General features: G+C 47.7%; 2 protein-coding genes across 2 annotated transcripts in view; one reads left to right on the forward strand and one right to left on the reverse strand.

The window, feature by feature from the left end:
* Nucleotides 1–10816, reverse strand: part of Elp3 (elongator complex protein 3) — a 31187-nt gene extending 20371 nt beyond the window's left edge. Inside the window, exons 1-10 of the mRNA XM_089551467.1 lie at nt 10605–10816; nt 10424–10520; nt 10269–10359; nt 10162–10209; nt 10035–10105; nt 9901–9964; nt 6451–6519; nt 4637–4872; nt 3643–3723; nt 2395–2521 (exon numbers count right to left, since the gene is read on the reverse strand). Coding sequence (XP_089407593.1) covers nt 2395–2521; nt 3643–3723; nt 4637–4872; nt 6451–6519; nt 9901–9964; nt 10035–10105; nt 10162–10209; nt 10269–10359; nt 10424–10520; nt 10605–10623 — 903 coding nt within the window. The 5' untranslated portion in view covers nt 10624–10816. The remainder of the gene's footprint in view (nt 1–2394; nt 2522–3642; nt 3724–4636; nt 4873–6450; nt 6520–9900; nt 9965–10034; nt 10106–10161; nt 10210–10268; nt 10360–10423; nt 10521–10604) is intronic.
* Nucleotides 10817–11083: 267 nt separating this feature from the next.
* The window catches only part of Ns1 (Nucleostemin 1), a 28232-nt gene continuing 16358 nt past the window's right edge, over nt 11084–22957 (forward strand). Inside the window, exons 1-7 of the mRNA XM_089551466.1 lie at nt 11084–11318; nt 11410–11462; nt 11518–11572; nt 12909–13117; nt 14738–14851; nt 15868–15973; nt 18887–18990. Of these exons, the coding sequence (XP_089407592.1) occupies nt 11303–11318; nt 11410–11462; nt 11518–11572; nt 12909–13117; nt 14738–14851; nt 15868–15973; nt 18887–18990 (657 nt within the window). The 5' untranslated portion in view covers nt 11084–11302. The remainder of the gene's footprint in view (nt 11319–11409; nt 11463–11517; nt 11573–12908; nt 13118–14737; nt 14852–15867; nt 15974–18886; nt 18991–22957) is intronic.

Genomic DNA, 22957 nt, shown 5'->3' on the forward strand with positions numbered 1-22957 from the left:
AGTTTCCCGCAGCAAATTTTCTTCGCAAAATACTAGCATAAAGAGTGCATAAGTGCTCAAGGAATTATTTTACACGAAATTAAATGACATATTTAGAATCAGCACACAAAAATACATAATCCCTGAAGATTTCGTAACTGTGACTTCATTAATAAAATTTTTTTTTTTTCAAGACCAGTGTCCCCCCTTAAGGTAAAACATTCGGGGCAAAACTGAGCCGACTGACTTCAGAATATCAAACATTTTAGAAAAAATAACTTTTTCACAGCTTCACCTTAGCACAACAAGTGCCCTTATCACACCTTGAAAGGAAACAAACACGCAAATCTCCTCAATGGATATCTGCTGATGCACTGACGCTTTCTGAAGAACAATGCTCAGAGCAGTCCCCAATCCCAGCTATGTCCAGACTAGTTTCAACACTGCAAACCAAACCAGAGAAATTTCCAGGGTGCTTAAACGTACTGAATACTGCCTTTACTCGTGTAATGCAACCACTTTTTTTCCAGAAAAGTTGCGATCAATTTGGGGGGACAGTTCATTACGCGGGAAAGCAAAATTTAAACTTATTTTTTGTAAGCCTAAATTGCACATACTAGTACATCCATCTGCCTCCGTCCACCCACCTGCCTGTCTGCCCTTCCATCCATTATCAAGAAAAGTGTATGTTGGACAAATCGCACCGCCAAGTCACCCGTACTCGTGCCACAGGTGTTTAGCATCGTTCGACAGGGTCAGCCAATCGCGGCAAAATAAAGTGAACTTGCTGAACACTGACCCTGAAGGTGAGGCGCGCATTTTTAAGTGAGGTAAAAAAAAAGAAAGAAAGATTCTCAACAACAATAGTGTGGGGGGGGTGGTGGCTTCATTAAGCGAGTGGGTGCATTACACAAGTATAAAAAGTACCCTTTAGGTCTACAAGCTTACACTTCAGCGAGTCGATTAGATTTAAGAACAGTGGGAGTATATGTACTGATACCATGCATATAAAACAACAGCTCATAACTAGCATTTGACTATGCCAGCCCTCGAGCAGACACTGCAGAATAAAATGTTCCACACTACCACCGTCGGCAAGCTCACATACACGTTATGTGCGCCGCCGCGATGGCTCAGTGGTTATGGTGCTCGGCTGCTGACCCGAAAGACGCGGGTTCGATCCCGGCCGTGGCGGTTAATTTCTGTGGAGGAGAAATTCTAGAGGCCTGTGTACTGTGCGATGTCAGTGCACGTTAAAGTACCCCAGGTGGTCGAAACTTCCGGAGCCTACGGCGTCTGTCATAGCCTTAGTCGCTTTGGGACGTTAAACCCCATAAACCTAACCTAACCTAACATGTTACGTGCTGATAAAGCTGTGCCACAAGCAAAACTTTCTTGGATGCTCTAATTAGCTGTGCTAATCACACCACAAAATACAGCTTGACAAACACATGAAGACTGCCAGTCATTGTGGGAATCTGCTTTTCCCTCACCCGCTGGCATCGTGACTGCATTCCCCCCGCTGCTTTCTTTGCCCTCTTCTTCCTTGACAGCGGCCGCCCCCTGCTGATAGTTGTGACATCACTCCATTTGCTCTGCTGCCATCAGTGCTACCAAGCTGGCTGTTCCCCAGTGTGCTGCTCTTTCCAGCCACAGCTGTGATCGGTCGTGTTTCAGACCGCACTACAGAGCCCACATCCACTCAGGAAAGCCAACAGAGCTGGTATGACAGAAGCCAACAGCCACAGAAACCAAGAGGCACAGGGAATTTTTTTTTAATTATTTATTTAATTTGTGGTGTTGATCAGTTTAGAATATTACTGAATATGTTATCGCTTCATGCTAATTGATTAGAAAAGCAGAAGAAAAAACAACCACATGCCGCCGGTGGGATCCGAACCCACAACCTCCGAATTACGCGTCCGGTGCTCTACCGCTGAGCTACGGCAACGGCTGTCAAATCTTCTGCTTTCGGGGGTATCTATGTTTACAAGTAACCTAACCTTGAGAGTATTCATCAGTGCCACCCACGTTCATAAGCGGCGGACGTGGAACGTCCTGAGTTACCGCAGCTGTGACGTAGAACGTCATCGAACGGAGAGGGTGGAAGCTGCGTGAGAACCCTCTTATGCTTCCTATGGCGTCAAGGCTGCCAGAACCGAGGCCCTCGCTAAGCAATTAAGCAAACAAGGGAAGGGGTATGAGGGGCTCGTTATAAATATGACAGAAGCCAATGACAGAGCTATGACAGAGCTGGTAGAAATTCATGCTCTCTGGAGGCGCAAAAGACAGAGATAGGAGAAAATGCAACTGCCCTGTGTACAAGCGCATGTTGTCTGCCCGTGTCTTGCAAAAAGCATCCACTTGTAAAGACACATTAACTGCACGAGCCACTTTCTGTCACGCAACCCTCACCACGAACTGGTCAAGGTCGCGCTCCCAGTCGACATTGGGCAGGTTGGGCATCATGTGCGCCACCACCTTGAAGCCCGCATCCTTCGCCAGCTGGAACGACTCGCACACTGCTCGCACCGTGTGGCCCCTGGAGAGAAAAGGCATCCATAAAATGCACACTATCAGCATCAAAATTTGGCAACATGGACACCACAGTCATCAATGTGCACCGTTCCAATCTATGTGCAATCTATGCCCCATCAGCCATCATTACTGACCGAGGCAAGGCGTTCGGCTCCTACGGGACATCTTATCGCTTCGCCATACAGATCGCACAACAACAGCGTATCATCCACAAACAACCAAGTTGGCAGACATTATCTCGATGTATGTCGCCGCTGAGCATAAAATGTGGGACGAGATCCTGCCGACTGTCACCTCCGCACACAACACTGCGACACAGGAAAACACCCAGTTTACCCCTTTTCATCTCGTCTAAAGCAGGGAGGTCCTCATTATGTTGGACGCAATGCTCCCATGCGGGGATGAAGTGGTCCCAGCAGAGCAAGCCCATCAGCTGGTCCATTTGCTCATCAAAGACCAGCAATCTGCTGATGCCCGACACTATAAGCTTCGGCACAAGGAAGTGCACTACAAACTGGGCGACCAGGTGTAAGAGTGGACCCCCATGGGCCGCAAGGGGTTGTGTGAAAGGCTCCTTCATTGGTATTTCGGGCCGTGCAAAGCCCTGCGCCACCTCAGCAGCGTCGACTACAACGTTGTTCCCAATTGAACTGTGACCATCAGTCATCGGCATCAGCGGCCTGAAATCGTGCATGTGGTGCATTTAAAGCTGTATCTTTTCGCATGACTGAGTGCTGCTCATGCTGTGTTTTGCACCCTAATCACCTTCCCACAAGTGCAGACTTGACTTTCCCCATCTCCCAACTAGCACGGATTGTACAGTTCAGCTCACCCCTATTTCTTTTCCTTCTTCACTTGTACATAGCTCATTTCGCATCGAGACGATGCTTTTCTAATTCGCAGGGGGGAGAAGGCCGACCTCATTCTTGGGTTCTCTCCTACGGCTGCCTGCATGGCTCCTAGGGTCATGTCAATATTCATAGAACTAATTTATAACCATCCCATGGGTTAAAGATCCGGTTGCATTTTCTGTCACTTCCTCTGTATTCAAAACATTTCGGCAATAAAACTTTCCTTCTCACTAATAAGAAAAGCTTGGTTGGCAACCCTCACTAGCCGACTCACCGGTTGGTGTCCCGAGCCACGTCTTCGTGGACGCTCTGCACCCCAATCTCCAAGCGAGTACAGCCATACTGAAGCATGTCCCTGCGAGAACAGAAGACACCCGGCAATGGTAGATTCTACTTCTACCAACCCCTACTGCCTTGCTGCTGTGTTCAGGTGAGTGGCAACATCATCATCATCAGCCTGACTACGCCCACTGCAGGGCAAAGGCCTCTCCCATGTCTCTCCAATTAACCCTGTCCTGTGCCGGTTGCGGCCACCGTATCCCCGCATACTTCTTAAACTTACCCGCCCACCTAACTTTCTGTCGCCCCCTGCTACGCTTGCCTTTTCTTGGAATCCACTCCATTACCCTCACGCGGCAACTGCACCGCTTTTTTGAGAATTTTGCGATATTCAAGGATCCAAATCTATATAGGCTGTAGGTAAAGCATGCCAAGTGTTTTTGCACTAGCATTTAAGCTAGTGGCGTAATCAATGATTGAATTTCGCGCTTCTCCTCAGTGCACCAGAGGAGTGCAGAGAAGTTCAGCGTGACATCACGGAAGGTATGATTTCAAATTACCGCTGTCGTCAGCCACACCCTGCCCTGAATCACTGGACGCTGTCAAACAAATCTCGGCAGGATTTCCCTTCGGTGGCGCTGTTTTTTTCCTTCAAAGCAGGCGTTTGTGTGTTGGAAATGTACTGATACCTTCAATGACGTCATCATGCGCCCCCCACTTGGCGTTGTGCGCTGCGGAGAAGCTTGAAGGGCGTCGGAATTTTAATCGGTTATTACTTCCCTATTTCAAGGGCTAGCCCAAAAAGACGTCCCATGCTTTACCTGCAGGTTTCACACATTCAACCCTCTTAAGCTCGTTGATTTCTGAAACCTATGCAGTTTCCCTTTAAGGACCAGCGGTTATCTTGTCTTCGCATTATGTGCCCTGCCCAAGCTAATTTCTTCCCCTTGATTTCACTAGGATGTCATTAAAGAAAGGTGCCTGCTCACCCCAGGTGCCTCTTGAGACAATAGTCGGGCCGTGTCTCGATGGTGATGCCGATGCACTTGGTGCGTGAGCGCTCGCTGTAGCGCACAGCCTCAGCCACCGAGCTGCTGCTGTGCCCAGAGAGGGCATCGTGGAGGCTGCGGATGAACCTGTCCCGGTACTCATCGGGCAGGCACATGAAGGTGCCCCCCATCACGATGAACTCCACCTTGTCCACCGAGTGGCCCAGCTGCTGCAGCTGCAGACACCAGAACAACTTGCACTGCTCTCCCGAGGGCTGTGAACCGCTTTACTGTGCTTCTTTTTCACTGCCACACACACCTGTCATGTCGGACTGCATGTGCCCTTAAAGGTGCACTGAAGAGGAATCTGAACTCGTCTTTTTGCCGCGGGAACTCGATCTACAAGTTCCGAGCATTCTTAGAAACATCGACTTATTGTCCTGTGTGGCCGATTTTCCTAATTGAATCGAATTGACGTCCGGCTCCCGCCTTTTTTTTTAAATTCTCCCTCGTACGGTGGGCGGAGTCGACCAATGCGTGGAGTGCCTTTCAGCCAGCTGTGTGGAGGCTTTGCTTTCGCTTTATTTTGTTTTTTAGGTTTCCGTGAATAAATTGTTTCATTCGCAGACAATATAGCCGCAAAATAAGCCCGCAGAAATAAAAATACGCACTGACTATTTGCTTCTACGGACTACTAAGTATTACTCCGCCGATGGAAGAGAGGCAAGCCGCCACGGGACTGGGTGAAAGGCACTCCACGTGTTGGTCGATTCTGCCCACCGTACGGGGAGAATTAAAAAAATAAAGGCGAGAGCCGGATGTTAATTCGATTTAATTAGGGAAATCGGCCACACAGAGCAATAAGTCGCAGCTTCTAAGAATGCTTGGAACGTGTAGATTGAGTTCCTGCGGCAAAAAGACGAGTTCAGATTCCTCTTCACTGCACCTTTAATATGACATTCAAGAAACCATACAACAACACTAGTAAACAGCTGAAAGCCAGACTTGAGGGCAGTGCAGTGTATTATGGACAGGAAAATGACCTTGAAACGTGAGAACTAAGTGGATTACAAAAAAAAGAAAAGTGACAAAATTGTGGGATTTAATGTGGCAAACATATAACCTGTGACCTGTTACGGCTGAAAAGTGGATTCCAAGGACAGGAAAATGGAGAGAGAAGTCATAATGAGAGATGACATAGCCAGCCGGGACTGGGCCCATGGCTAGTGCAAGACGTGGCTGATGGGAGAGCATTACAGGGGCACTTTATCTCACAGTGGACACAACCCGGATGCCCATGATGACGAAAGTCAAACTTGAGAAACTCAAACGTGGTTGTCAGATGCAACACCTCCGGGTTCCTATTCCTGTTCTGTGGATGCAAGTTCACTCACAGATACTAATTCTTTTTTAAACTGTCGCATGTTACTCATTCTTTTAATTTTGTTGTGTGGTCAATTCCATGACTGCCATTAGAAAAATGCGAAGATGTATCCCTACATGACTGACATTTGCTCAGCCTCATCTGCCATCTTTGATTCAGAAGGAGGTATTCTTGAACATATCAAAGGACAGGCCAAACTTATCACGATATGACAAGCCGAGCCCAGTTCCAGCAAAGAACACACAAGCACAATTAACAGGCCAGCATCCGCGAGCCAGAACCAGGGCAATGCCTCCTCCTTTCATGGGTGCTTCACGCATCTACAGACTATTGCAATACCACAGAGGTCAACCTGTGACAATGCAAGCGTTCCTGGACTCACCTGAGGTGGCAAGGGCCAAACCACTCTGTGCACCCTCTCAAGGCTTACCTGTTCAACACGATGCCTGGTCTGAAGGAACGGATCGTACCGGGCCCTGATGGCACGCATAGAAGTCGGCTGCGTGGAAGAACACAAAACGGTATGCACGTACTGCTCGTAGTGATGCAAAACTAAAGGGAAATTTATTATCGATAGTATCAATAGTTTCTTTTAAACTAGCGATAAAATAAAAAAACTATTGATAGTACTACTATCTGTAGTAGAATCGATAGTATTGCTACAGATAGTACTGCCATCAATAGCAAGACTATCTATAGTGCAACTGTCAATAATGTGACTGTCTATGGTAAGACTATCGACAGTAACACTACTGATAGTAACACTATTGATATAATGCATTTGTTGGCCAGCAATATAGCCAAAACATTTGCGATACCCGACTGGTTCCACGGTATTATGAGGCTTAACGTTGCAAAGAGACTCAAGCTATGAGGGATGCCGTAGTGTCTCGGGATAAATTTCGGCCAGCTGTCTAGCCAGCTGTTCTTTAACATGCACTGGCATTGCACAATACACGGGCCTTCTGCCTCCATCGAAATAGAGCCGCCATGGCCAGGGACCGACCCCGCCTCTTTCTAGACAGCAGCCAAGTACCATAACCCCCGTGCCACCACGGCAGGATTTGCAGTAACTAACTACCAGCAATACTCAATTCATGCATTATCAAATATCTTGTGGACAAATGAAATATTTAATTCCGCAGTAAAAGAACCGAAATAAGTTCATCGGTACATTCGTACTCATAAACAGCTATACCATACCAACAAATTTAGTTGTTGATTTTTTATTTCGAAATAACAAAATGCAATATATATTTGTGTAGAGCAGTTTTGCAGACTTTCAGCGGCTTCCTGTCCACTACAGCTGCACAGGTCAACTTAATTACCGTGCATCAGCCAAGCATTCTAGTGAAGGAACACAAGCATGTCAACTTTCTTGCCCTTCAGCCTGCTCCTTCTGCCTGAAATGATCTGTCCAGCGATGAGAATAAGAGCTCTGCTGGTACCGACATTGCTGGAACGCACAAGTACTTCCTAACCACTTCAGAGAGCGATGCTGTGGAGCACTGCCGAGACCTCCTAATTCTAGTGGGTTGCTCGTTCTTTCCCGTGGCTGTAGCTCCAGGTACTGGCAAACCACTGACTCTGCGTTAGAGGTTGCTGTTGAGGGCCCCTGTTGCTGTCACTCAAGGAATCGCAGAATTTGGCTTCCTGGGATTTCCGACAACTGCCAGCTCAGTTCATAGTGATGGTTCAACAGCGCAAACACACACAGACCAAGAAGGAGACAAGACACACAAAGCGCTGTGTGTGTCTTGTCTCCTTCTTGGTCTGTGTGTGTTTGCGCTGTTGAACCATCACTATGAATCTACACCAACTAGCCCAATCTGCAGTTCTTCTACAGCTTAGTTCACACCCCCAAACAAGCACTAGCGCGGTCTACATTTTTTTTAAAGAGGTAATGCCCTCTCCTTCAGTCGTGGGTCCACCATTGTTGCAAGAGATGTTAGCTGTCTTTCTTCAAAGTGTCCATTCTTTTATGCAACGAGGAGACGCATTCCCAAAAAACTTCTTGAGCTTGCCCAACTTTGAGCTGTCTGCTCTCCTTTGTTTACTGAACTGTCACATCCTCATTGCAACATGGTAGTCTAGAATGTGCGCAGTCATATCTACCTTGTGTTGGTTGGTTTATGGGGTTTAACGTCCCAAAGCGACTAAGGCTACGAAAGACGCCGTAGTGGAGGGCTCCGGAAATTTCTACCACCTGGGGTTCTTTAACATGCACTCACATGGCACAGTACACGGGCCTCGAATTCCTCCTCCAAAGAAATTCAACTGCCGCGGCCGGGATCGAGCCCGCGTCTTTCGGGCCAGCAGCCGAGCACCATAGCCACTGAGCCACCGCGGCGGCCTACCTTGTGTTCAGTGCATGGAAATGAAATGTAATCAATGCTTATCAAGCATTTTGTCGATGATGAGATTGTAAGCACGGCAGCGGTTTGCCGCTCAAACCTCGGAAGTAATTCCACTAGAATACTAGATGAGAGGGACATCTTGAAACATGAGCTAGATAAAAGTTAAATATAAGCACAAAATCACAGATTACAAAAAGCCGTTTTACATAAACATATCTATTTATGTATCATATTGTAGTGAAGGCATTTGACAGCATGATAGCTGGAACAAGAAGAACGAACGTTAACTGCTGTGCATCTTATTATTTGTAGGCTCGGGATAGCATGACATATGCACTGCGCATGTCAAATGCCTTTTTATTCTATACGCCAACCTGTATACAAGTTAACCAATTTTAAAGATAACTAGCGGGGCTGTGAGAGCACACTAGAGTTAAAATAAAATGACTACCACTTTAAACTGAGACACAAAAGCGGGACAGTTCAGAAAAATGGCTGGAACTGCATCCAATGAAAGGACAAACAGCACAACAACTTGTGCTGGCTAACACAACACCATCGTGCACTGCAGATGCCATCTTGCTGATGTAATCATTGCAGAAATGCTTTTCATACACATGCCTTGCAACTAGAACATTCATAACACTAACACTTTATTCAGTAACTTTACGTAGGGAACGTCTGCAGAGCTCAGTGACGTGTAGGCTACGAAAACGGGTGAGTCCTGTCAGTTACTCATACCATCACCTCCATACCACACACTCGGGAAACCAAGTTTAGGATGCAGTGGGTATGCATGCTTGATTTTATAGAATCAATAGTACTATATTGCCGCGTCTACAACAATAGCCGCTCGGCGGCTGTTCGGCACGCAGCTCGTGCGCCACACTGTTCGCTTCTGAAGAAGGAGAAACTGGATGTTCCACCCTGGCCATCTCGGTGTGCTGTCGCATCTTCTCGGTGTTGGCATTGCTCTGCCATCTAGACGAGGCGCTACGAGTACCAACTGCTACGTGACACTGGTGGAGGTGCGAGCTCGACGTCCCATGCCCAATACATTGCTTATTTTCAGGCTGTTGACTTCCTCTGCAAACTGCTTGGCAGTTACAATAAGGCTTACTCAACTGCAGTTTACTTCAGTATACATGGGACGGCAAGACAAAGTGTCCGGCAAGCATCAACACTATGTGGCTGCTTTCTCGTGTCACATGCTTGTTCAGTTGCTGTATAAAGGGAAACAGAAGAAGTCAAAGCTAGGGCTCACTTCAGCACAGCCAAATACGGGCTTCTGCACAGGCTTGCACACCTATCTCACTTAGTAGAATGCAAGCACGTTACTCACACCAGGCTAAACCTCAGAGCCCTCTTTTCCACTCCCCCGTGCGCATCGCGCATTCTCCAGTTAAGTCTGCTGCTTACTAACACTTTCGAACTGGCAGGTTGCAATGACTGCAATGACAGCGTCCGGCCCTCGACCCAACCGTGCGCGCTGGAACTGGACAACAGTACGAACGACCGCTTACCTCATAGCCAGTATAGGACTGCGTGGAATACTCAAAATCCGAGTCCGGGCCGCCGGGACAGTACCTGCCAAAAGACGGTTCGAAGTCATTAACTCACTACGTAGGCCAGCCACGACTGTCAGAGAAATGCTTACACGCAAATGTTCCCCGTCATGTTGATGTGAGGGCATCGGTGGGGCTTGCACATGACAGCGACAACTGCGATCTGCAAAGAATCTCGTCTTAGAACATGCGATTACTGACTGCTCAACAGCTTCTTACGCCACTGGCCGTCCGCACGGGCTTCGCCTTCAGCTTGGGCAAGAGCACCTGCGGTATAAGGATGCGTAAAATGAACGTCTAGCTCCAAGACGTCGACACTCGCTTACCTTTTTGTATTCCGGCGGCATGGCAGCGATGATGTCGACGATCTTCGGCTGCGAACTGAGCCCGTACTTGGACGAGATCTGGCACTTGATGCTGCAAGGAAAACGCGATCCGCTGCTGTGGCTACCCCACAAGCCTGCTTTTAAGTTGCGCTCACCTGTTGAGATTGACATCTTTCTGCTCTTTCTGCGCTGCGAGAAGCTCCTTAATGATCTCCGAGATTACCTTGACCTTAAGCGCTTCCTGAGAGACGCCTGTAGTACGGGCAAGGAAATCGCGTGAGCGTTGAACCGGCCGCCACAGCGGCATTGCGTTTCACGTAGCCGTTCAATACTCACCTTTCTGCTTGACAGTCATCTTGAAGTCCCACTGGTCAAAACTACAGTGTCAGAAGTTCGTCTACGCACGCAAACTAGAGAAGGAACATTCTTGTCGAAACCGTCACTACTGCCAAATGCATAACGCAGCCAACGCAGCTGCCGTCACCTTTCGTCTGTTGAGTCTTGACTGGGCACTGGGGGCCGCCATTTACAGCGACGATGGCGCCGCCCTCCGTAACCATAGAATTTCTGAAATAGAGCTCTACTCTAAGCAGTAAAACGTAAAACTTTTGACTGCACTACTACCCTTGCCTTGAGGCTAATTTATTGCCATCCGGTTTTGGCTTCAAATATTGGTTTTTAAAATGTAAATGGGTAAAAATTGCTGCGCCTGATGAACCCGCCACTACCCCACTAACCGAAAGAAAATCCTTTTAACACTCGTAACATCTATCATTGCCTCCTCTAGCATCTATCCACCTGTCCTGCCGGTTGCTATTTTCACGGTGTCCGTCGGTATAATTTTACTTAAACCACCACGTGAAAAATGAGCACATCGTTGCAGTAAATTTATTCTGAATTGCAGCTCGAAACGTGTTTTACGGTTCGCGCAGGAAGTTGTTAATCCTATTGTGAGCGTTGCTGCTGAAGATTTAAACGACGGACTATTGTGAGAAACTTGGGAGAGGTGTCTTGTTTGCGTGGTTGACAGAAGGATGCCGAACATGAAAAGTGAGTCTGGCGTTAACTTCTCGCGTTGCGCGTTCGTTTCCCTTCTTATCTGAATCGCCATCGTATTACCCTTTCGCTCGTGTGTTTTCAGAGAAACAGAGTAAGCGGGTGTCATGCCGGCAGCGCTACAAAGTGGAGAAAAAGGTAGGTTTCCATGTCTGGACGTTGGCGTCGTGGCTGACAGGGGGTGCCATTTCAGGTGCGGCAGCATCTGAAGAAGAAACGAAGGGAAGCGAAGAAAAACCCCAGCAAACGTGAGTAGTGTACCGCCGGAGTCAACTACTCTTCTCGATGAAAGAGTTTGCTTTCTCCGTGGCACTCTGCGATGAGAGAAACAGAGGGGCTGCGCCATCGTGTGCACGTCGGTTTTCATCAGTGACCGACGGTGTTGCTCCTGCACCCGCTGCCTGAAGGAGGCCTTGATCACCTTCCGTTTGAATTCTTCGTCAACCATGCTGGGGTCTGTTCTTGCAGCCGGCTGTGGCATTTTAACTACCGCGTAAAGAGTACAGCGATAAGGGAAACCGACTGGACTAGCGTGTGCCCAGGAGGTTTCCTTTTTCGCTGTCCGTTGTGTTTTCATCGTGATAGTTGCAATGCCGCAATCGCTCACTCAGCACCAAATAGCCCAACTTTCCTCCCTGCTTTTGCTCTGATAACCATTGTATGCTTGGCTTTATGGCAGTGCTTCTAGAGGGGCCTCTATGAGTTGGATTTCGGTTCCTGTGAAGGCGGATGCAGGTACACTAACGAGGCCACCTGAAAAGCATGTCGTGTGATGCTGCGCTCCTTAATGAACAGCTTGATGAACATTTTGCACCCTTTTCATTCTTTCAAACATAAATGCTCGTTCATAGATGGCATTCTGGCAATCTTGTCCGGAAAGGAAGGGAGAGATGCCTCTTTATCTGTATGAGAGGTAAGTTGTTCATAGGGCACAAAAGAGTAGCCAAGAAAACAACAGTGAATCCAAAATTTCCACCAACCCTCAGGTGTCAGGGTGGCATCCCCTTACAAGTACTGGTCTCTAGCTTATCCTCAGTAATTGCTCGCTCTGCTCCTTTTGTGTTCAGATCAGCAGTGCGAACATGAGGAGCAGGTTTAAACATGTACTCGTCAGGGAAATGCACCGTTGACCCTTTGGACTTCACACTACCTCGAAAGCTGGTAGTAACCATTGGGGCTTCATCATCATCAGCCTGACTATGCCCACTGCATGGCTAAGGCCTCTCCCATGTCTCTCCAATTAACCCTGCCGTTTGCTAGCTACGCCCACCGAATCCCCGCAAACTTCGTCTCATCTGCCCACCTAACTTTCTGCCGCCACCAGCTACGCTTGCCTTCTCTTGGAATCTGCTCCGTTACCCTTAAGGACCAACGGTTATCTTTCTTTCACATTACATGCCCTGCCCAAGCCCATTTCTTCCTCTTGATTTCAACTAGGATGTCATTAACCCGCGTTTGTTCCCTCACCCACTCTGCCCGCTTCCGATCTCTTAACGTTACACCTGTCATTTTCCTTTCCATAGCTCGCTGCGTTGTCCTTAACTTAAGCTGAACCCTCTGGGGCTTTTGTCGTTGGAAACGCAGACAAGCCCAAGGACCCGGGCATTCCGAACAGCCTTCCCTTCAAGGGGGCCATCCTCAAGGAGGCGCAGCTGCACCAGGAGATGCGCGAGGAGCAGCGGCGTCGCCAGAGAGAGGCCCGCCAGGAACAGCACGCCAAGCACCGAGACCTGGGAGAGCTGCAAGACGACGCTGCCAAGCGCCAAGCGCAGTACGAGGGTGCTGTTGTCAGCGTGAGTTCTGCATTGCCTGCTAGCTCGTGACTGCACCCGTGGCTTGTGTAACCCTCTGCCCCAATGCGAAACTGACTGGATTGCTGCATATTGTGCACAAGTGACGACAAGTCGATTAAACGTGGGCACCTTCTTTCGTCATGCTCCATGTGCTACAAAAATGGTGGCCACCGTGACATCAATGCAAACTGCCTATAAGAGTATGTCCAGTTGGGCTGAAGTAATGATGAGTTCTAAGAGACGCAAAGAATGACTGAAAGTATTTGTACAGTCGCGAGCAAAAAATATTAGCACAGATCATTGGCGATTAGAATTCGTATATCTCACCACGCGGCGCTGCGGTAAGCAGACCTGCCAAACAGGCCGTTTCCATTTTTGCAGCGTAGAGGGGGATGGCATGAAGTAAGCTTTATCAAGCGTGCACCGCCTGAGCGTTGAAGTGCCGACCCTACGTGACCGTGCTTGCGGCATTTATTTTGGCTCGGTTATCATGAGCAAAGATGGCCTCTTTTTATTACTGTTTTTTATGTCCGCGATGGTTTGTCAAACGGAAATCGCGGGAGCAATAGATAATAGCGCTGCTTTTAGCCAGTAATTTTGTTGTCCGTGCAGTCCGCTGAACCCCCCTAATACTGTAGAATGGGAACGGCCCGGCACTCTCGTTATCAGCCTCTTCGCCACCCGCAGCGCCACGCGTTGTCATTCCAGCGCTCTGGTGTTCTGTCATGTGTGCTAATCTTTTTTACCCGCGACTGTACTAAGGGAGTAATTACTCATTGACATCCACCAGAGTGCAGCCAAACGGCTACAAAGGAAAGCTATACAGCTCCCTTATTACAAATCTACTCCACCTTGGGGGATTCCCCTAAAACATTTGACCAACACTGTTCCCACTTCGAGTTATTGATCAATTCGCTCTTGCCCTACCATAAGCTTGTCGTCCCGGTTAGCTCAATTGGTAGAGCGACTGCTCCGGTGAAGCGGTGGTGCCGGGTTCTAACCTCGGACCAGGACGAATTTTTCTTTAACTACGAAGTTTCTGAGAACGCTGTGTAGTTTTCCTTTGTAGCCGTAAGGCTGCACTCGGGTGGATGTCAATGAGTAATTACTCCCTTCTTACAAATCTACTCCACCTTGCGGGATTCCCCTAAAACATTTGACCAAAGTATTTGTACGCGGCAAAGAATAAAACAGTGCCAACCAAAGACAAATGCAAAGGTATTTTGGCTCATGCATACTTGTCTCGTGAGTCTCGTTCACAAGCCAAACTTATTGTTCGCCATGTACCATCCCGACCGGACAGGCTTCCATCGAACTCTCAACTTCTAGTGTATTCGTGCACTCTTTAAAGTCTCACTGTTTTCTTCTGGCACTCACTTTCCCGGGGACTAGACAAATGAGCCATTAGCCTGGTCTCACAAGGTGCCAGTGCAACCCCATGTGACCGTTTTGCTTGTTGTGTCAGAGTCGTGGGAAAATGGTCACAGACCTGGCCGACTCATTGCATCAAGTTTTGTAGTGCGTGGGGCATTAGGTTGGGATCACACCAAACAGCAGCCCTCACTACTTGAAAAAGGGAATGTGCCGGCTTGGTGACAGCACTTTTCTTTGGTTGTGCAGGGCGTACTGCGTGACCATCTGGTGCAGACCGGTCAGGAGCACCTGCTCAAAGAGCTGGCCAACCGGACAGGGTACCAAGAGCTGCGAAAAGTCGTGGAGGCTGCTGACGTTGTCCTGCAGGTCAGTGGACCGTTGTCACTCATACTGAGAAAACCCAAGGGGGCCCACGGCAGAGTCTTGGCACTCTGCCCTCCCCCGCTCGCAGCATCTTGACGCAGTGCCAAGGTCTGTGCAGCTGCAGACTGAGGAATGCGCTAAGAAAAGCTAATGCTTGACAAAAAAAAAAAAAAAAGTAAATTCTCACCAACAAAAGTGGGGTGGGGGTTCAGAGATAGATATCCTCTTGCACTTAGTTGTTCACAAACACGCAAATGCACAGATGGCACAAATGTGCGGAAAATGCAGAAAGTACGTTTGAGACAGCCTTGAGGCTTCACGCAACTCCTCCTCATGGACTTCGCCGCACTGGTCCGTTTGTGGAGTTTTCACATCATCGCTTCAAATTATTTTATTTTTTTATGAAACTTTCAAGCTAGTTTTGGTGATAAACTCCTTTCATGTGGCCAGAATGCTATCGTTGCATCCATTATTTCACCGATAATTTTATCGTTATAGACGGTTTATTTTTGCGTAGGGGCAATGGGAGAATAAGTCTAAAGAATTTGAATGTTATTTCTGAGATTGCTATAAGTCTATTACACTGTAATAGGAGAGCTCGAAGACTTCATAGACTGAAGCTTTTTGTTGGTTTTTAACACAAGAGCATTAAAAGACAGTAGCGCAATAGGCAAACACGGACATGGTGAGGGAACAGGACGAGTGCTTTACTTGCAACAGGCTTTATTTGACTAAGATCACTTATACCGTATTTACTCGGGGTGGGGGGGAATTAACGAGTGCCCAACACCATAGGCTTACACGGGTTTTGGCCAGGGCCGTGTCGGCAGTCCGAATGACTGGGGCACGAATTAACTTGGTTTCACATCCAGAAGTTGGTTCCAAAAGGGAGGAATTTTGCGGTTCTTTGTGGTCGCTTGTTGAATTTGAAATGTTTCTTCACTGCAGAAAGTTGGTGTGTTTAGTTTCGAGCAAAATAGAGGCAGTGTCTGGTGACCGTGGACTTGTGGTACCTGCAGGTCCTCGATGCCAGGGATCCTCTGGGCACGCGCAGTCCACAGCTGGAGCAGCTGGTGCAGTCTCGGGGCAAGCGCCTGGTACTTCTGCTCAACAAGATAGGTGCGTGCACTGCTGTGTTTGGACATCCTTTGGGTGATGGTAGTGGGGAGAAATCTGTTGCGTTACCAGTCACTTATGTGTAGGTAAGGCCCTTCCAGTTAACTCTTTCCTTACCGCGGAAAAATAGCCAATTTTGAGCGTTTTAAAATAAAAACTATTTCATCAAGAGTGCACTGTGCATTGTAATTCATCAAATTTTAGCTTATTGGTTATACTTCCAAACGAAAAAAAAATGCCAGAGTTGTGCGTGCAAAACTCTTCTCCGAGCACTTGCACACTCGCTTTTCATGACGACATAGACTGGCAGTCACGTGGTTGCTCGCGACTGAACAACTGAACTGCGGGTAGTGAGCTTCTGCCCAGTCTCGGCAACTTCACCGCAATGTACTGCGGCCGGATTCAAGTAGGCGTGCACATGCCTACTTGACATTCCTGGCCGTCGCTGCCAAGAGGGGGAGACTGAGAGGGGTGGGGGAGGGGGGGCTTAAAACCAGTCACCTCAAATTACAATTCCTAGCTCAAATGCGCGCGTAGAGCCCTACTTCTCTTTTAAATGCGCATTATAACGTCATGGCTGGTAGGTCCAACGTTAAAAGCATGATTTGTTGGTAGACCATGTCATGGCCCCCTTTAAGGCCCCTCGGCAGAGGCAACGCACCTCTTTGGCGCCCGCTTCCTGTAGGCGACACCTCCGGCATGACCTGACCGGGGGAAATCAGTAGTCACCTTTTCCTGTCCTCCCCTTTATCTTTCGCTTCCCTGTCTTCTCCTTTCTTATTGACTTTTTCTAGGCAGCAAGGGTTAGCCCTGTGTGAGTAACTACCCTGATCTATTTCATATTGGGTTATAGTTGGGGTGTACAGCTGGCGTGGTCAGGGCTTGCTTCCAAGTTTCTGTCCCATCCCCTAGTCGGGCCCTATGGTGGGCAGCTGGTGCTGTAACCAAAATTTTTATGGCTTCCCTTTCGTCTCCACAAATGACTGCCCTCAGAAAAGGAGTGCGTATCAAAGCGACAGCAGAATTGTGCTGCAGAATCTGATGCATGCGGCCATCCTGGCAACATTCACTTTTTGACGAAAACAATAGCGCGACGTCCCTGACTCACAAGTGTGAATTTGCAAGTCGTGGAGGTTGCACTCTTGTTTTGGTCGAAAAGCAGCAGTCTCGCGATGTTCACATGCTGATCAATTTTCCAGACTTGCGACCTTACTCACAGGTGGTTACATGCCCTTCACGACTCTAGTGCGGACAGCTTAGTTTTGAAAGTGAAGAAGAGGCCTTCCAATAAGTGTGGACTTTAAAACAGAATGTGTTGGCCGTTGCCTTCCAGTAAAAAAAAAAAAAGCAAAATGGGACGGCCGTTAACTTTAGAACAATAAAATAGGGTAATCTAACTACCCGACTGCTTCCCGATCTCAGTGTACTGCACGTTCTGTTAACTTTCATTTATTCCAACTTCGTCGGCATCCCCATGGAACTCAAGTTTAAGGGGCCAAACACTGACTTCAACGAGTCATGAGATTATGGCGGAAATGAAAAGATTGTGCCTCAAACTCTAAGAATTGAGCACTGCGGTGTCACAGAAACGAGGATTTATAATTTTAATTTGGCATCAAAAATCGCATAAAGAGCCGTCTTGCAGCGAAACCAGTCATTGTTAGTGTAGCCCACCACATGACCACACCTCAGTAAAATATTGCTTGTTCTGAGTGCTCAGTGTTTTTTTCTTTCGGAGATGTTCATCATCTTTTATTATAGTTTACACTCTCTCCAGTCGACCGTGCACTTTTAGCTTGTGCAACTGGATGGCGCCACAGGGTTGAATTTCTCGAATGAAGCGGCAACCACGGTCTGCTAAAACTTTCATCAGCGAGGCCTATGTCACTGCGCCGTAACAGCTTTGGGTGTGGAAACTAAACTGAACACAACTCTGCACTCAAAATGTCACTACTGTCTGGCGGGTATGATTTGTATTCGGTAGTTTTTAGTACAGCAGTTTTGCTGACATGCAATCGCTTTTGCGCTCACTGATCATGGTTTCCAGCATTGGGGTACATAAAAACAGGCTCATGCACTGGTTTAAAAATCCTTGCAATAAAAAACCGTTGCAGAATTCATCACAGAGAGCAAGCTTTTCGATTTTGCCGAAAAAAACTGGGTCCTTAAAATTTAGTGTTCTATCCCTCTAACTGAGTTCATCTGAACGGGAGCTGCCCGCAGATGGCTTTGATGCCTTCATAGTTAAAGGCTGCCGGAGACAAACTTAATTTTTTTATTCATTTTTGGACAGAGCGAGATGTGAACCTCACAGTTATGTTTGGCTTTTTATTGTCCTTTTCGGACACTCGATGAATGACATCGATATCAATACTCAGTATTGGAACAGTGTACTTTTCTCCAAACTGCATCAGGGCATCAGTAAGATTTTCATCATTTTTGAGGCGGAGTTCTTTGATTTCAATGTTTTGTCATCTTGATTACTGCTTTCATTTCACTATCTCAGATTCTGCACTTTCTGGGGCTGTTCTAAGATCACTGTTTTCTTTTTTGAGTGCCTGCTGTACCTGCCTCATGTTGTCAGTGGTGGACCTAAATTCCTCAAACTTGTCATTAAAGAAGGACAGCAACTGCTTGATGTCATGCAGCGCCATTGTGGCATTAGCTTTGTGGTTTTCAAACTTTGTGGTGAGTTGTGAAAGCACCTTCGTGCTTTCTTTAACGGCTGATGATGCTTTATCGCCCATCGCAAGGAAGAGGAATCCGCTGGGCAGCGTAGGGGCGTGGTAACCACAGGCGAACTTTTTGTAGCTGACACCTGCAGAGCTGCTGGCATGTGGCTTTTCTCTGTTGTGCTGTCATTGGCAGAGAGGATCTGAACAAGTGTGCAGAACAAAATGCTGCTTTCGTATGCAGACCTGATCCCCCGGGAGAACTTGACCAAGTGGCTGCGCTACCTGCGTCGAGAGCTGCCCACTGTGGCCTTCAAGGCGTCCACCCAGTCCCAGAGGCAAAACCTGGTCAGTGTCACGCCGACAGTTTTCAAGTGGCGCATGTTACCATATACACTCACGTAAAGACCGCAGCCTTTACGTAGGAGCTGGTAATGAAAAAAAAAATGCAAACTCCTAACCAACCCTTACGAAGCTGAACGCGACAGCATTAGAAATTCTTACAACTCCGCAAGCCTCATTAGAGCAGGCATGCATCTGTCGCATGCATCTGTCTTGGAGCCTCTTTTTCTTTGAGAAACACTCCTTTGCCGCTCCTCTACCCCCAACAGCCATGTCATGCACCCTGTCACTTGACTCAGTGAGCCAACCACAGAACAGCGGAAACCTTCCGCGCATTCTGGCTGCTGCGCAGCTCACACCCTGCCGACTCCTTGGCTCTCATTGGTTGCCTGTGTTGTAACATCACAACTTTTGCCGACCAATTCTGAAATGGTGTAGCAATACACTCACTCTTCTTCCGAACATCAGCTCAAACGCTGTCGCGTTGAAAGTAATATCAGCCAAAAAGCTGGTAGGGTTTTAACATAGTTCAACCGGGTAGATGTGTGAAATCTTGCGTTGAGCCTGATTGGCTCATGGTTTGGCTTTGCTGGGTCATCGGCACGTCTGGTGGTGATATTAGACTCAGGTTAAGCTCTGATCGAGGTTAAGCTGATCTGGTCATCTGTTCACACCCAAGGTGAAGTCGATGAAGATGACCACATACAATGCAAAGCGTGAGAGTGTGTTGCAGTTTAACTGAGGCATGATCGGTTGTGGTGATAGCATAGTGCTTTCAAGCACTGACCAGCGAAGCTGATCTGTTGGTGCCATGGCAGGTTCGAATCCCATGTCGCAGCAGTATTTTATTTATTTATTCAAGGTCAAGGCTTCAGCTATGGCCCAGCTTTTGCAGCTTTGGTTGTGAAGTATAACTTTAGTGATAGCTCTAGTAGGTTAACGGCCATGTATGCTGAATTGGTTTATTCTCGACTTTGCATTCATAGATCCCTGGGAGTCCTCATACCACTCCTGGCCCAGTGGTGTGGTGGTTAAGCGATGGCCTTGCAATGGCAGGCGCAGCCCAGATTGCTTTTCCTGTGCAATTCCTCACGACCAATCATTAATTTAAATGCCACCTGCCACAGTGGTCAGTTTGCTCACAAGTCAATGGGCAGGATCTGATGATGCCACAAATTCATGTGACCTAGGTTACTTCTCTGGGGATTTTTCGCTCACGCCCCGTCGCGGTGGCTCAGTGGTTATGGTGCTCGGCTGCTGACCCTAAAGACGCGGGTGCGATCCCGGCTGCGGCGGATGAATTTCGATGGAGGCGAAATTCTAGAGGCTCGTATGCTGTGCGATGTCAGTGCACGTTAAAGAACCCCAGGTGGTCGAAATTTCCGGAGCCCTTCACTGCGGTGTCTCTCATTCTCTCATAGCCCTAGTAGCTTTGGGACGTTAACTCTTTCGCTACCGCGCCATAGGCGATCGTTCGCATATGATCGATTCAAATCGCCCGCGCAAAAAAGCTCATTTTGGAGCGTTGTGGACGTGCTCCGCCATCTAGTTAGCGAGCTCAACAACTGCTCTTTCGATTTCAGCCTTGGTTTCAGTGTTTTGACATGAGGGGGCGCCGTGAAAAATAAAACTTTGAACGGCCGCAGCAGCGCCAGCCGTAGAAAATGGCGTCCGCGTCGCCGCGCGCTCCTCGAAAGCGAAAGCTGACACGGAGCACGTCGGCCGGTTTCGGTTTCGTTTTTTGCAACGAAAGCAGCGGTTATTAGTCGGGCAACAATGTACAAACGTCGGATTTCGGTTTCGGCAGCGAGACTTCGCCTCGGGAGCCTGGAAGGTCAGCGCGTACTTGCATGTAAGTTCTGTTTTCGTTCGCTGTGTGTTTTCTGCGGTGCATACGGTTTGTAATTGATGACAGTGGTTTATTTTTGTGCTTCAGGGTCTCGACAACGTATGGCGAAGACAGTTTGCCAAATGCTCAAGGTCGTGTCGCGTTTTTCAACCAAGACGACAGCTAGGTGTCCATATCGGCACATCGCTGCGGAGCGGCGCTCGGAGATTCGCTCGACTTCTCGACTTTTTTTTTGATGCTCTTCACGGCGGAAATGATTAAGATCGTGTGCGGAAACACTAATAAATATGCATGGATGAAGATTTTCAGTAAATTCGGCGTGACGGCTCATGGGAAGACGTGAATCTGTTGGAGATTCTGATGTTCATTGGAATCATCATATACATTGGAATTGTTGACCTGCCACGACTGTATCTCTACTGAAATACCAGAATAATCTATTCTGGCCCTCTGCCATCAAAAATCATTTCTCAAAATTGGTTTTTCGCTTTTTTTGTTTGTTTGTTTTTGCACGTAACGGACCCGGATGATTCAGTGGCGGCAGCATCTATTGGCAAGACTTGGAAAGTGTCCTGGCTTTTGAACCACATCGCTAAAACTTATTTCATCTATCTTGATGTTTTAGAGCTTGCCTAAAATGCCAAATTTTATCAGCTGGCTTTCAGGGAGCAGCTCATTCAAGAAATCTTCGGGTATGATGAGGGTAAAGAAGTCCACGCCCCCAATCCTCCCATAGAATCCATTCCACACCAACCGAAAAAAATGAAAAAAAGAAGAAACTGCAAGCTCGGCTATCAGAGAACAAGGGAGGAACAAAGATAAAACCTTATGTGAAGCACTTGTCAGTCTACCTCTGCTTCACATCTTCACCTCTGATTGCTCTTCACAGTGGCACCACAGTCATGACCCCTGACTTGACAAGCCATGGAAAGTGCAGTAAATTTTTCTCATAGCTGAAACTGTGAATAATGACAGCTATAAACATGTGCAACAGTTTGTATATTCCAGTTTTCCTCTAATCAAGTTCGGGCTTAGTGCAGCCGGTAATTTTCGTTTTTGCTATATACGTTTTTTGTGTTTTTAGCAAATTTCACAAATAAATGTTCATTTACTTTGGCACACACAACTCTGGTGTTTGTTTCATTCAGAAGTGTAACTAATAAGCTACAATTTCATGCATTGCAACATGTGCTGGGTGTATTAGTTCTTGAGAAAAAAAATTTTCTTCCAGTACGCTCCAAATCATGCATTTTTCCGCGGTAGCGAAAGAGTTAAACCCCATAAACCAACCAACCAACCGATTTTTCGCTCACAACACCAAAGACGACGCCAGATGTGTTGCACAGCTGGACCCTTAATGCAAGAATTGTTTCATGTGTGCATAATTTTACCCGGTGCGTTCCACTGGGAACTAATGAACGGTAACTGTCCGCAGCATTCAGTATAATGACGGATGCATCGTCCTGCGCACTGGACTAGTTCTGCCTGGAACTGTGAACACAGAGGGCTGTAGCACTGCTAATTTGTCTTGTGTATTCATGCCAGAAAGGGCAGAATGTTATGCTGCACAGAAGGTACAGAATGGGGGCATCCACACTAGCTGCATGTTTCCTTGTGGCGATGCGGCATCTGCTAGGCTTGGGTGCCAGCGGAATGTGTGCCATAGTAGCGCGCTGTTCACCTGTTGTCGCTAGGCCTAGCATGCTTCACATCGACACCGCAGTGAAAGCGACTTACCTTCACACGATGACCTCACAAAAAAAGGAACATATAATTTGTTTCCAAAAGACCTTCAACGATGAGCCATGCGGAAAAGCAGCCCAGGTGAATGCCACCTCACACTTCACCGTGGGTCTCGCATGTGGAGCGCCACTCGAAACCATTGGCCAAAACATCATTAGAGAGTTTTAGCACCGCTGCACAGTAAGCACGGTGACTGCGACCCAATGACAAATGTGGTAGGCCTCGCAACGGTTGGCTAGTTTGCATCGGGCGCTTTGTAGGATTTGCGGTTGCTGCGCTAATTCATTGTAAAAATACGTACCGCAGAATAAAAGGGGGACGGGTAATCAATGCTCCACTCTAGTTGGTAGAATTTAATGTTATAACCCCAGCCCCGTGTGA

The sequence above is a fragment of the Amblyomma mixtum genome, chromosome 7 (genome assembly GCF_055824585.1).
Source record: "Amblyomma mixtum isolate Tamu chromosome 7, ASM5582458v1, whole genome shotgun sequence".
NCBI lineage: Eukaryota > Metazoa > Arthropoda > Arachnida > Ixodida > Ixodidae > Amblyomma > Amblyomma mixtum.